Here is a 12,067-nt window from a genome sequence, read left to right on the forward strand (position 1 = left end):
TGGCTCACTTCATTTAACATTACAGTCAGTAATACATTAATATGTTCCCCAAGCTATTGCAAGAGTCACCAAATGACGACACGAGTTTAATGAATGAATGAATGGATGGATGGAGCCCATTTTGTGACTGCACTCGTGTTAATCCGCCATCCTGCTTGTGGTTAAATACCATGTGGAAGGCAACCAAGAGGCGAGGTTACATCAGCTGGCGGCGGACAAGAGGGGGAGGAGGGGGGCGGCTCTAATCAGACCCCCAAGAACGTGCGTGTTTGGCTAATAGCCAAACACGCCACAAGTGTCGACCAGCCAACAGATAAAATAAAGTACAGTACACACACACAAATACAACAATATATTTCCTCCTTTACCTCAGAGCGCGGTCGAAGTCAGCGCCGTCTCGTTTCCGCGACTGCTTCCTGAAGTCGTCGGCTAGTTTGGCGCCAGTGCCGCCGCTAGTCGTAGCGCTCGCCGCTCGCACTGCAAGCCGGCCGAGAGACGCGTCGGCCGGCTGGCATCTCCGCGGTAACCCGCTGACCCGACTTCCGTGTCGGGCATGGTGTATGCGAAGAGCGACGTTGCCACAAGCGCTGCGAATTACGGACAATATCATCTTCGCTTCGTCGCCTCTTTTGTAAACTCGAAAAGTTGCTTCCCAACTTTTGTTGCTTCTGCCCGGTGTATGTAGAGAACCAGCGAAGTCGCCAAACTAGCAAGAGAGAAGAGCAAAATTTCAGCGAAAAGGTAACAGGGTCCTGATGGAGGCATGGTGCCTTCAAAGACCGTAGGGAATGTGGATTTTATGACAGTGGAAAGAAGAGACAAAACAACCAGTTACTGATGGACTTGCCACAAAGGAAGGCATGGATTTATTAGAACAGAAAATGCAATTTTTCTATCACGAAAAGGGTACCTTTTAAAGGATTTTTTTTAAATTATCACTTCATTCGTAAACTGATGTGTAACATTCACGAGATGGCATTGAACGCAACAGCATGGCAAAAGGAAAACACGAGCATGTGGTTTTGAACACAGGTCAAATAAGGCCCAATAGATCATGGGAGCCCACTTCAAAATATCAATCTATCTATCCATCTATAAATCGATCGATTGCTCTATGTAATATCTATCTATCTATCTATCTATCTATCTATCTATACTTTTGAGCTTCATGGTAAAGGCTGCAAATGCTTCTGTAGACATGTGATTCCCCCCTCTTTTTATTATTTTTTTAAATGTTTGCTACATTTGCAAAAATCTAAAAAGAAAAAACTTTGACACTGTCACGATGGTGTGTCGTCTGTAGAATTTTGAGGGGAAAGTGAATTTATTCCATTTTGGAAGAAGGCTGAAACATAAAATATGGAAAACAATAGCAAACATACAAGTGGATCTCAAGACATTAGCATGCTGTAGAAAAGTTCATTTGTTTTAGTTGTGCAGTAGTTCAAATGTGAAAATCATTATATAGATTAATTAAACACATTGGAAAATACTTTTCTGAAGCTCAATTCCTATCTAATTTCCATTTGTTTAAATCATTTTGATATGTTCTTACTTTAATTTTATAAGATGGTGGATTTGTGATTTTCCATTAAAGATGTAATCAACATAAAATAATGGAATTTGGACAAATGAAACTATGAGTTTCACTTTTAAAAAAAAAGAACTACTTGGGTAAAAAAAATATATAATTTTATAAATATGTATTTACAGTGAATAAAATACGGGATGATTCAGATGCTTTAATCCGCCCCACTTACATTAAGAGTCCTGTAATATTTGTTGCATGTCATTTTTAAAATGTATTTATTCATTCATGTTATTATCATGAGTGAATTGATTTATTGTACTTAAAACAATTTTACAAATATTGCATACACATTTAACTTAATAAAACAATAAAAACATGATTCATTAAAATTTTAATTTAAGTAATTATTTTTAAATTAATTATTTTTAAAATTCATTTAATGAGTTTTGTTTAAAATTATTTTTTTCATTTTCTATGGGCAATTTGCCGGTTTTAAAATTCAAATAGCGAAAATGGCCCTCATAAGGAAAGAACTGTCGTAAAATACATAGACACTAACTAGATACGTATCGACATGAGCTTGAGCGGGTTGGTCCATTGTTTGATATGTCAGCGCGTCCGCCATATTGAATGTGTCAAGGGGCTGAACCTTCGAGACGTCGCCAGTCATTTTCGTCGCTTGGCTGCTCGAATCGTTCTGATTACCATCAGCACTCCTAACAATCTTCCTCTTCGTTAAAAGCAAAACTGGTGACAAATACAATAAATCCTATACGTAATTTGGTACAATATAGTGCAGAAACACGCATCAACTTCATTACCGGCGCTCCCACAGCTGATCACGCACCTTTGTTTTTAAACTTTGCCGTCACAAACCCACCGGTCTTCATTCCTGCCTCGCTCCTTCTGTCACTCGGACAAAACTCAACCGACGTCGGCGGCCGCAGATAGCTGCTCCCCGCACATGTAAGATGGTGCTGCAACAACAGCAAACTCATTTGTAAGACAAACGTTCGACACAAAACAAAAGGTAAGTCACTTTTACGAAGTAATTGTATTGAAGGTTTAAGTTTGTGTGATGTCCTCACCCTGACTCACTTTTTGTGGCTTCAAAATTTGTATAAGATTTGGTCAAATGAATGAAAACAACAAATGTTGTTTATTCAGTGCACCGTTAATTTAGTTTAGTGGCAAACGTGTCAAAATGACTATTAAATAAGCAACATATTATTCATAAGAATATTTATTGGTCAGACGAAAACTGGAACACCAAATAACGATGTCAAAGTACAAAGGTATCAATTTACCATACATTTAATGCTAATATTTGCGTGATACTACAGTGAACCAGTAATATTACAAGTGCATCTCTATGAATTAGAATATAGAATAGTAAAGTACATTTATTTCAGCAGTTCAATTCCAAACTCCGTCTATTAAACAGACTCCTTAAACACACTGGAAAATACTTTTCCTCCCTATCTTCTGGATTAAAAAATAATTTTGATTGTTTCCTATGTTTCCTGTATTTCCTATGTTTCCTGTATTTGCGAACAAGGTACGGTATCTGCCCGAACGTGATGCTCGTCCCCGATTAAGGAATCAAAATGAATGCTTGGAAAAAGACGTCAGTCAGATGACAGGTTAAAGGAACCCGTTTGGTGAGGAGCAAAACCTTAAAAGTATTTTACTGAGAACCTGTTGGGCCAGTGCCGGGCACTGGGTGGGTTCCACCTTCAAGGAAGGAGGCAGCCTGATTTCTCATGTAGACATTTTGCCAAATATAACCTTTTTTTATGGCTATTTTTTTTTTTAATTTGGTCCAGTTTTATGGATGAAACCAGGCACGTAATATTTCTAGTAGCAGAGGCGGCAGAAGTACTCACAATCTCTACTTAAAAAGAAGTACAAATAATTGTGTGAAAGGAAAGACTGATAAAAGTACTGATTCAACTCATAAAAAAGTTTTTAAAAAAAGTACTCCAATTTCAGAGTCTGTAAAGTAGAAAGAAAAAACAAAAATCATGTTGCGTTGCATGTTGTTATTTATCAGCTAGCTAGTGTCGGCTTGACTTTTCTGCTAAAACAACGTTCCAATAGCTCTGCTAAGATTGTGAACAGTTTAACAAAATGAGCTAAAAATGTAAAACCTGTCATTTCTTATATTTTCAGCTCAACCATGAGGGACCGACTGAGCTACATGCAGGAATTGTCCAGTAGCCACGTGGAGCCGATGGAGTACGCCGAGTCGGCCTTGTCGGACACCCTCAGTAACGTGGACCTGGAGGACGAGCTACCCCACGAGGCGGTGGTGTTCGACAACAGCCCCGCCATGACCAAGCTCTTCGAGCAGGCGCAGGAAATTCACAAAGACGTCCAGCTCATTCGTCTGGAGGTGAAAAGGCTCCGGGAACAGAACTCTCGCATGTTCCAGAGCGTCACCACCATGAGCACCGTCAAAAGGGACGCAAACGCCATCGGCGCCGATATAAAGACACGGGCCGAACGCGTGCTATCGCACCTGCGGGACATGGATAACACGGCCCGCAAGCTAGAAGAAGCGCACGGCCCCAATTCGGCCATCGCGCGCATCGCCCGAACCCAGTACGCCTGCCTGAGCAACGGCTTCCGCGACGCCATGTTTGACTACAATGAAGCCGAGATGAGCCACCGAGACAACTGCAAAGCTCAGATCCAGAGGCAGATGGAGATTGTGGGGCGCGACGTGACCGGCGACGAGGTAGAGGACATGATCGAGAAGGGGCACTGGAACATCTTCACCGACAACATCATGGCGGAGGGCAAGACGGCTCGCGCGGCTCTGTCCCAGATCGAAAAGCGCCACCAGGAGCTGGTGGACCTGGAGAACCGCATCAAGGGAGTCCACGAGATCTTCCTGGATGTCGCGCTGCTGGTGGAGGAGCAGGGCTCCATGCTCGATTCCATCCAGACCAACGTTCAGACAACGGACGAGGTCTTGCAGGACGCGGTCTTCAAACTCGGCAAGGCCAAGCGTCACGACAGGAACAATCCGTTTAAAAAGATGTTTTGTAGTTGCTTCCCGTGCTTTGACTAAAGCAAGTAAACCTCATTTATCACGGGAGATATGTTCCAGAACCACCTGCAGTAGGTGAAAATCGGCTGGATGGAGATAAGAGGCGCGAGAATTGTGGCCGAAAGAAGCTTTTGCGCGCGTGCGCCCCGAGTCTCTTTGTGTTTTACTGTTCTCGATATTTCCTGAATCTCCCCAACAGGATTCAAAAAAAGTACCGAGAACAGATGAATCGAGTTTAGGTCCAGAAAATCTTTTTAAAAGTACAACAGCGGCTGTGGCTCTTCTTTCCCACATGCCAGGGCATTAAAATAAGCAAACTGTAAAAACCCTAAAAAACGATCACTTAAAAAGAGACGCAATATAGCAGGCTCGCAAACGATGAACCGTGATTATAGCGAGGGAACACTACACGTGTACCCATTTTCTTAATCCGCCCAACTCTGTATTGATTGGTACTGAACAGGTTTAATATTTACGATGGTCGGCCCCGACCGTTTTCCGAGCAAAACGGGCAAGAAAAAGAAAAAAAAAAATCACTCTTAATACAACCCGCACCATAATCAGGATAATCATTCAGAGTCATCTGACAATCTGCCGCCTCCTGATTTGGATCGCAAGTGAGGAAAATTGTCGCTACGTGTGTTCTTCGTCATATGTGGATTTTTTTGTGTCTCCAGGAAGTGAAACTTGAGTATAATAAGAGACTGAGGATAAAAAAAAATACTTTGGTGATTGTGTTAAGATATTTGTATGAAAGATTTGTGATGGGTATCTCAAACCAGGAAACAAGAAATAATAATAATTTTGCACATAACGAATGATGATAAGCACAACTCTATAAAACCATATTCCTCTGGGCTTGCCAAAGAAAAAACCCACCACAGTTCAAAGAAATAAACTTTCCAATACATCCCCGCCCAATGAAAAGCATGTACAGAATATCCAGATTAATTTTTGTCGTGTCTTGTATAAAAACACAAAATTGTAAATGCCAGATTATACATTTTCCTGCTCAGAACTATTGCATGCTGTATGTTTGACCCTTGGTATGTAAATATACTGTAAAAAAATGAATGAGAAAACTGTTTATATTGTCCATTAGAATGTCTTTTATGTCTATGATTTATTGAATTATTGCTGCCTGATGACCAAAAACCTTGTTTTCATCCTTTTTTTGCACAAAACGAACACACACAAAAATCCATTGTTGATTCCTTGTATTCCTCTGTAACACTCAAGTGTGAGCTTCAAGGGAATTCATCGCTGTGGATTTATGTCTGCAACTTTTTTTTTCTTTTTTAAAATTAATCTCTGTTGTCTGTCATTCAACCATAAAAAAAAAAAAAAAACTAATTAAAAACATGTTCAAGTGATGGATCTTTATTCAAGCCCTTACCGGAAAACAAATTTCTAAAAAAGGTAAATGAACGCCATGATGTAATGAATATTTCAAATGTCACGTACCCACGTGCCATTTTGCAAAACACGGCAGCTCACTGATTAGCAAAAATACATCGTGTGCTGGAGTTAAAATAGAATCTTTTCAAAGTATTCCTTGCGGCGCGACGTCGACGAACAGGTCAACCCGGTCTTTGACTTTCTTACATTTAACAAACTATGCAAAGACACCTTCCAGGAAGAGTTGTTGCTAGAAAGGGAGGGCCTCCGTTTAAGGATTGTGACGTCTGCATGTACACCTGACAGCTACCCTTCCATTTGACAGAAATTTAAACATCCTCTCTCAAGTTGTTCGGATTTCATAAATCAAGAGGCAGGTGACCTGATTTTGGAACTTGTGCGAGGAAATCAGAAAAAGGGTAAGTTACCCGACTCCAATGTAACATTCTAACAGTCATATGTTCTGATCTGTTTGTTTCTCTTACAGCTAGTATTCTATCTTTACTTGTGTTTTTTAATTTTTTTTGTCTGCTCTCTTGTCTGACTGCAATGTTCAATAAATAATCCATTTGAATACAAATAACCACAGAGGCAGTATACAGATCTCCTCTGTTACACAGAAAAACTGCTACGGCATAAAATGGTTTACAGTACAGATTCACCATTCTGCATCACCAAGACGTTGAGCAAGACCGGTAAAAAAAAGAATGAAGTTAAAGTGGTGGAACAGGTAGAGAATGAATCCCATTGATTGAATTAGTGCAGTATAGCTGGAAAGAAAACTACATACTCAATTACTTTTTATTAGTTTTTACGTAAAGCAACACTATCTTCCTTGGATAGTCCAATGAGTCTCTTGAGCTATGTTATCTTTTAGTTTTGATAATAACTTTGATTAAAATGTTTGGGTCGTCACAGTGCTTTATCTTATCAAATATGTCCACACTTATCTAATAATTTGATTCCAATGTTTATTTTGAAGGATAACTTGAGTGTGACGCCGAAAAAGTTGCTGACAACCGATACATTGTGTTCAGCGTACCTCCATCAGTTCCCGCTGCACAGTACAAGATATCACAATTATTATGACCCAAATTATAATGGTTAACATTAACATGGAAAATTGCAACAAGTTTTTTTATTTATATTGAAGAGAAAAATATATATATAAAATTTGCAACCCTATGTACTCTTACCAGATCCGAATTGATTAAACAGCAGCAATCGATCTATTTTCATGCAAGTACCCACAAAAAAAAAAAACACAAAACAACAACAACAGGGATGATACTTGTATTTACCCCTATTAAGTAGTGTTGTGGCAAACTCGCCTGCCTTCAGCACAGGCAGCAGTTCAGTTGCCACTCAGTGACGGTGTTGAAGGTGAGTAAGAATGTTTGTTTTACCGGCGACAAGTCCAAGTTGTTCTGCTGCTCGAAGTCAGCTGCCGTAGCCTCCGGCTCCCTGGCCACCCTGAAGACGACAACTGCTATACAAACTGTATGGATGGATATTATTTTCAACCTTTAGTGCATAATAGGTAAGACGATTGCGAGCAGATTCTAATTTGTAATGCTTAACTGGCAGCAGACATCAGAATAAAACAAAGCAAAGGACGAGAAAATAAAAACACAGACAACGAACTGTTCAGTGTGATATAGTTATATGACACCATAAATGACTAGAAAGGTCAAAATAATAAACACACACGGTATTGTGGCTTGGCTATGGAAGCTGCACTCCAGTCTCCACTTTGCTACGGCTGTCCGTTTTTCTGACTGATTCTTCTGAGTGAGACATGGTTTCTGTTGGGACTTATCCAACTTGGCCCATCTCTTAATACCACCACTATCACAACGCAATTATCGAAAGCAAGGATGCACTGATAACGATTTGTACATCTGCACGCAAAAATGCTCCGATACTACAACACCAATAGCAATTCACCAAAAAGTTTGTTTTTCAACAATATTTGATTAAAATCACAATTGTCATCACAATTTTAAGACGAAATGGCTTTATCGAGTATCTGTACTTGCTTTTGGAAGTACTCAGACGGAAGTACTTGCACCTGTACTCGGTCTGGAAAAAAAAAAGTGGTATTGGTGCATACCTAAAAGAGAGAATCAATACTATACAAAACCGAACTTGGCTTGCTTTGACCAACCAATCAGACGATGGCTCGCTGACCATGGGAGGACAACTTTAAAATCCGATTGGTTAGAGAAAGCCCCACTGCTAACACAGTTTCAGTTACATCAGCCAGCACTACTGATTCTGGGCAGATTCGATTGACATGGCTTAAATCTGATTCGACTAAAAATACAACACTCACAAACAAGACAGGAAACAGGGAATCAATCAATCAAATTTTATGGAATAAATATGAGGATTTAGGTCGTAAATGAAGTTCAATGCTTTTGATAGTGTTAAGGCCAGCAGAGAAGGCGTTGCTGCCGTTGTTTCCCCCCCCCCAGTCATATTTTGGAGTGAAAACACAGTGAGTAAGATCTTGAGAAAAGGTGATACTGTGCACAAGCACGAAGCAGGAACAATAACATGTTTGCTCTATTACAGAGGCAGAATGCGGGACATGCTGGAGAGGCTGCGAAATGTTAGCGAGGAGTTGGAGAACAATGAAGAAATGGAATATGACGAGAGCAAGCTACCGACAGTTCAAGAGGCAATCGTCTTTGAGAACTCCTTGGACATTGAGAGCATCCTGAAGGAAGCCGAGTCCATACGCAAGGAGATTTCCTTGCTCCTCTTGGAGGTGGAGCGCCTGAACAAGAACAATGAGCGTTTTCGCACCACTGTCCGCCACTTTTCCACAGTCAAGAGGGACTCGGACAACATCGCCAGGGGGATCCAGAAGCAAGGCCAACAGCTGCATACTCGAATTTTGGCACTGGGTGAGGAAAGCAAGAAGATGGAGAAAAGGGAGGGGCCCAAGTCAGCTTCCAGTCGCATTGCTTGTATGCAATATGACTCGCTCATCCTTGCCTTCCAAGCTGCCATGGGGAATTACAACCAGGCGGAGGAAATGCAGCGGTTCATTTGCAGGGCGCGAATCCAGCGGCAGGCCTCCATATTAGGGACTAAAATCACTGACCAGCAACTAGATGAAATCGTAGACAAAGGGTGCAAAGGCTGGAGCGAGTTGTCCCAAAGCCTGCCGACCCAAGAGGGCCACTCCTCCCGCTGGGCAATGAACGAAATCAAAGACCGACACAAGGAGCTGGTGGAACTGGAGGCCCGGCTCAAGGAAGTCCACGAACTGTTCCAGGAAGTGGCCGCGCTGACGGAAGAGCAGTGCTCCATGCTCAATAACATCGAGGCCAACGTGTCGCACACTCAGCACTATATTCAGAAATCCATTGTCGACATCAACAGGGCAAAACAGTACAAGAAAAAAAATCCATTTTTGCAATGTTGCCCATGTCTACCCTGTTGGTCAGAATAAACTAAAACAAATATTACATGTTTTGAGGATTCATATATACATTAAGCTCTTGGGAGACACCTCTCAATTAATTAATCACAGATTGGGCAACATCAATTGTACACTCTGTTCCCAACCTTGAGGGAACATTCTCAGGGCATTAAATCGATCGCAACTGGGCTGTTCTGGTATTCTTAGAAGATGTTTGGCCTCTCACCCGAGCAGGCTTCATCAGTTCATGTTACAAGGCTAGTTAGGACAGCACTAGCCTGGGTGTTGGTGTGGAAACCAAAGCATTTGGTTCGAGTTAGTGTGTGAGAAAGGTGGTGTCGTAAGCCTCCTCCTATGTTTAGAGATGGCCTTCCAACCTTAACATAGATGGCCTCTCTCGCTCCTCTTTCAAACCATCTGTCTCTTTGAGGTGCAGCTAGACAGCTGAGTGTTGACCTAAGAGTCAAGACTGATTAAGCCTGCGTAGATGAGAAGCGAAACGTATTCGAAGACAACCAGAACAGTCCAGTTGCGATCCATTCAATGCCCTGAGAATGAAATGACACAGATGAATGAGAATATTCAGAGACTTGTGGGAACAGTTTGCGAAATGCCCTGTTTTGTACCAGCACCACTCTACAGTATGATCCATAAAGCTAAACTTCAAAGAGTAAGGTGGGAAATTGAAAGAGTCCTGATCTCAACTCCAGCAAACACCCTGCGATAAATGGTCGCAGGCAGTCTCAGGGTCCATAATTCTTGCAACTGGAATGCGTGTGGGATAGTCCAGATTCCTCCTGCATTCCAAAAACATGCATGTTAAGTTCAATGGAGATCCTAAAGCATGGATGGAAGGAATGCCCATGTGTCACTATACTTTGGTCCATCTGTTTTCTATACCGCGTATCCTGATCCGGGTCACAAGGTGCAGTCTATCACAGATGACCTAAGCCAGAGTTCACCAAACTTTTTGAAAGTGAAACCTACTTCTTGGGTGCTGATTGATTAATGCGAACGGCTACCAATTTGATATACATTTTTGAAACAACAAATTTGCTTAAATTACCTTTAATTATGTTTTTAAAAAAACTAATAGTATTCAACTATGTGACGACTCTGATCACGTTAATGATTTCTCATAATGATCACCAATGATTTAACACGGTAGGAAACAGATACATTTTGATATGCAACACTTTAGCTCCATAAATATCTGCCAGTGTTTCGATTTTCAAATGATCATTTAATTCTCGTATAGTACGTGGAAATCACAATGTGCCATCACTGGCTGAGCTATTTTTACAACTTCCCCTCAGGCACCATGTTGGTGAACCCTGACTCAAGAGGACTCTTCCCTTTCAATCACATAGCTGACGCATTAAAGACCGCATTCACTCCTGAAGGCAATTTGGACACTTAAACCTAAAACCTAACCAAACATTGTCTCATGTTTTCGGAGTGCTGTGACAAGGCGGAGTGGCCCCATCCACGTATAAACTCAGGGATAGAAAGGATTTGGGATATAAACCCAGAACCTTCTTGCTACAGGGCAGCAGCGCTAACCCCACCATTGCGCAGCCAATGTGAAAAAAAATAATTTACAAACCAGTTCAGGGTCAGGGGCAAGAGCTATAGCCGTCCAGTACCGGTCACCAGTCAGTCACTCGGTGTCAGCATTGTGAGCCACTAAACGTCCAGTGGCACAATGTACTGCACTAAGTCAATTGAAACCAGGTCTCGTTCTGGATGGAAAACATTCATAGGATTTATTATTACGAATTGTTTGTTGTTGTTTTTTTTAGTTTTTTAAAACTTTTGAGTCAAATTATACATTACTATTACGTATATACAGATAATAACTATAAACAACAAACAATTTGCCTTTGACGTGACTGCATTGATGCGATGAGATTATTTTGTGCTCCTTGTTGCTTCATCTGAATTGTTGTTTTATTTGACAGAATAAAGAAGATACTGCTTCTAGTCAGTATGTTGTTCCTAATAATCAAATCATAATAATCAACTTGATCGCTGTGGCTTCTGCCCATTGTGTGGAATTGATTTTTGATTGTGTCTCGTCACGATATAGCGTGCGCTACCTAGCTAGAACCTGCAGAGGTGTTGTTGATTTAGACTCAGTTATTTTTGCAGTCTGGAATTTTATATCAAATCCACCCGACAACGTTATTCTGGTCGCAATAACAATTCGGATCATTCAGAATGAGAGGCAATACCTGGGAAGACTTCAGAATGTCATAGGGGCTGATAGGTTGTTATTGTCTTATCATAAGGTAATGCAGAGCTATGTTTCTGTCATATCACCAAAACGGAACAGTCTGATAAACAGGTTGACCCACTGCTAAATGAAGGTAACCTAAACAGGCGACACAAATGTAGCAGCCTTCACACGCACTTGTGTGTAAGAGTGGGAGGTTCAAACATGTGAAAGGGAACAGCCAGATGACATCTTCCAACACAGAAGCTGCTCGTTCAAGTGACTCGGACCTAAATCAGCACAAGGCCTTTTGAACAGCTCACTTTCCGGGATTATAAGGTCCGAACAGGGTAAGGTTGGACAGGTAAAATGGGTTTATTCTCATACTAATTACTCTGTAGTTGCTTTATGTATAACAATAAACACAAAGACTAA

The 12,067-nt window shown here is 41.2% G+C and overlaps 3 protein-coding genes across 4 annotated transcripts in view; 2 read left to right on the forward strand and 1 right to left on the reverse strand.

The window, feature by feature from the left end:
• Positions 1-2,396, reverse strand: part of mthfd1l (methylenetetrahydrofolate dehydrogenase (NADP+ dependent) 1 like) — a 32,333-nt gene extending 29,937 nt beyond the window's left edge. Inside the window, exons 1-2 of one of the 2 annotated variants that reach the window (XM_061753268.1) lie at positions 2,379-2,396; positions 369-706 (exon numbers count right to left, since the gene is read on the reverse strand). In XM_061753268.1, coding sequence (XP_061609252.1) covers positions 369-610 — 242 coding nt within the window. In that variant the 5' untranslated portion in view covers positions 611-706; positions 2,379-2,396. Of the gene's footprint in view, positions 1-368; positions 786-2,378 lie in introns of those variants that run through there. The other variant, XM_061753267.1, reaches the window with a different exon arrangement.
• On the forward strand, positions 2,150-9,463 carry stx11b.1 (syntaxin 11b, tandem duplicate 1). Its single transcript, XM_061753269.1, has 3 exons — positions 2,150-2,561; positions 3,704-6,403; positions 8,562-9,463. Exon 2 carries the CDS (start codon positions 3,711-3,713, stop codon positions 4,605-4,607), a length of 897 nt encoding a protein of 298 aa, XP_061609253.1. The 5' UTR covers positions 2,150-2,561; positions 3,704-3,710; the 3' UTR covers positions 4,608-6,403; positions 8,562-9,463.
• On the forward strand, positions 8,569-9,452 carry LOC133468703 (syntaxin-11-like). The gene is made up of 2 exons (XM_061754908.1): positions 8,569-9,386; positions 9,443-9,452. Exons 1-2 carry the CDS (start codon positions 8,569-8,571, stop codon positions 9,450-9,452), a joined length of 828 nt encoding a protein of 275 aa, XP_061610892.1.
• Positions 9,464-12,067: the final 2,604 nt, after the last annotated feature.

Source organism: Phyllopteryx taeniolatus, chromosome 18, assembly GCF_024500385.1.
Source record: "Phyllopteryx taeniolatus isolate TA_2022b chromosome 18, UOR_Ptae_1.2, whole genome shotgun sequence".
Taxonomy (NCBI): Eukaryota; Metazoa; Chordata; class Actinopteri; order Syngnathiformes; family Syngnathidae; genus Phyllopteryx; species Phyllopteryx taeniolatus.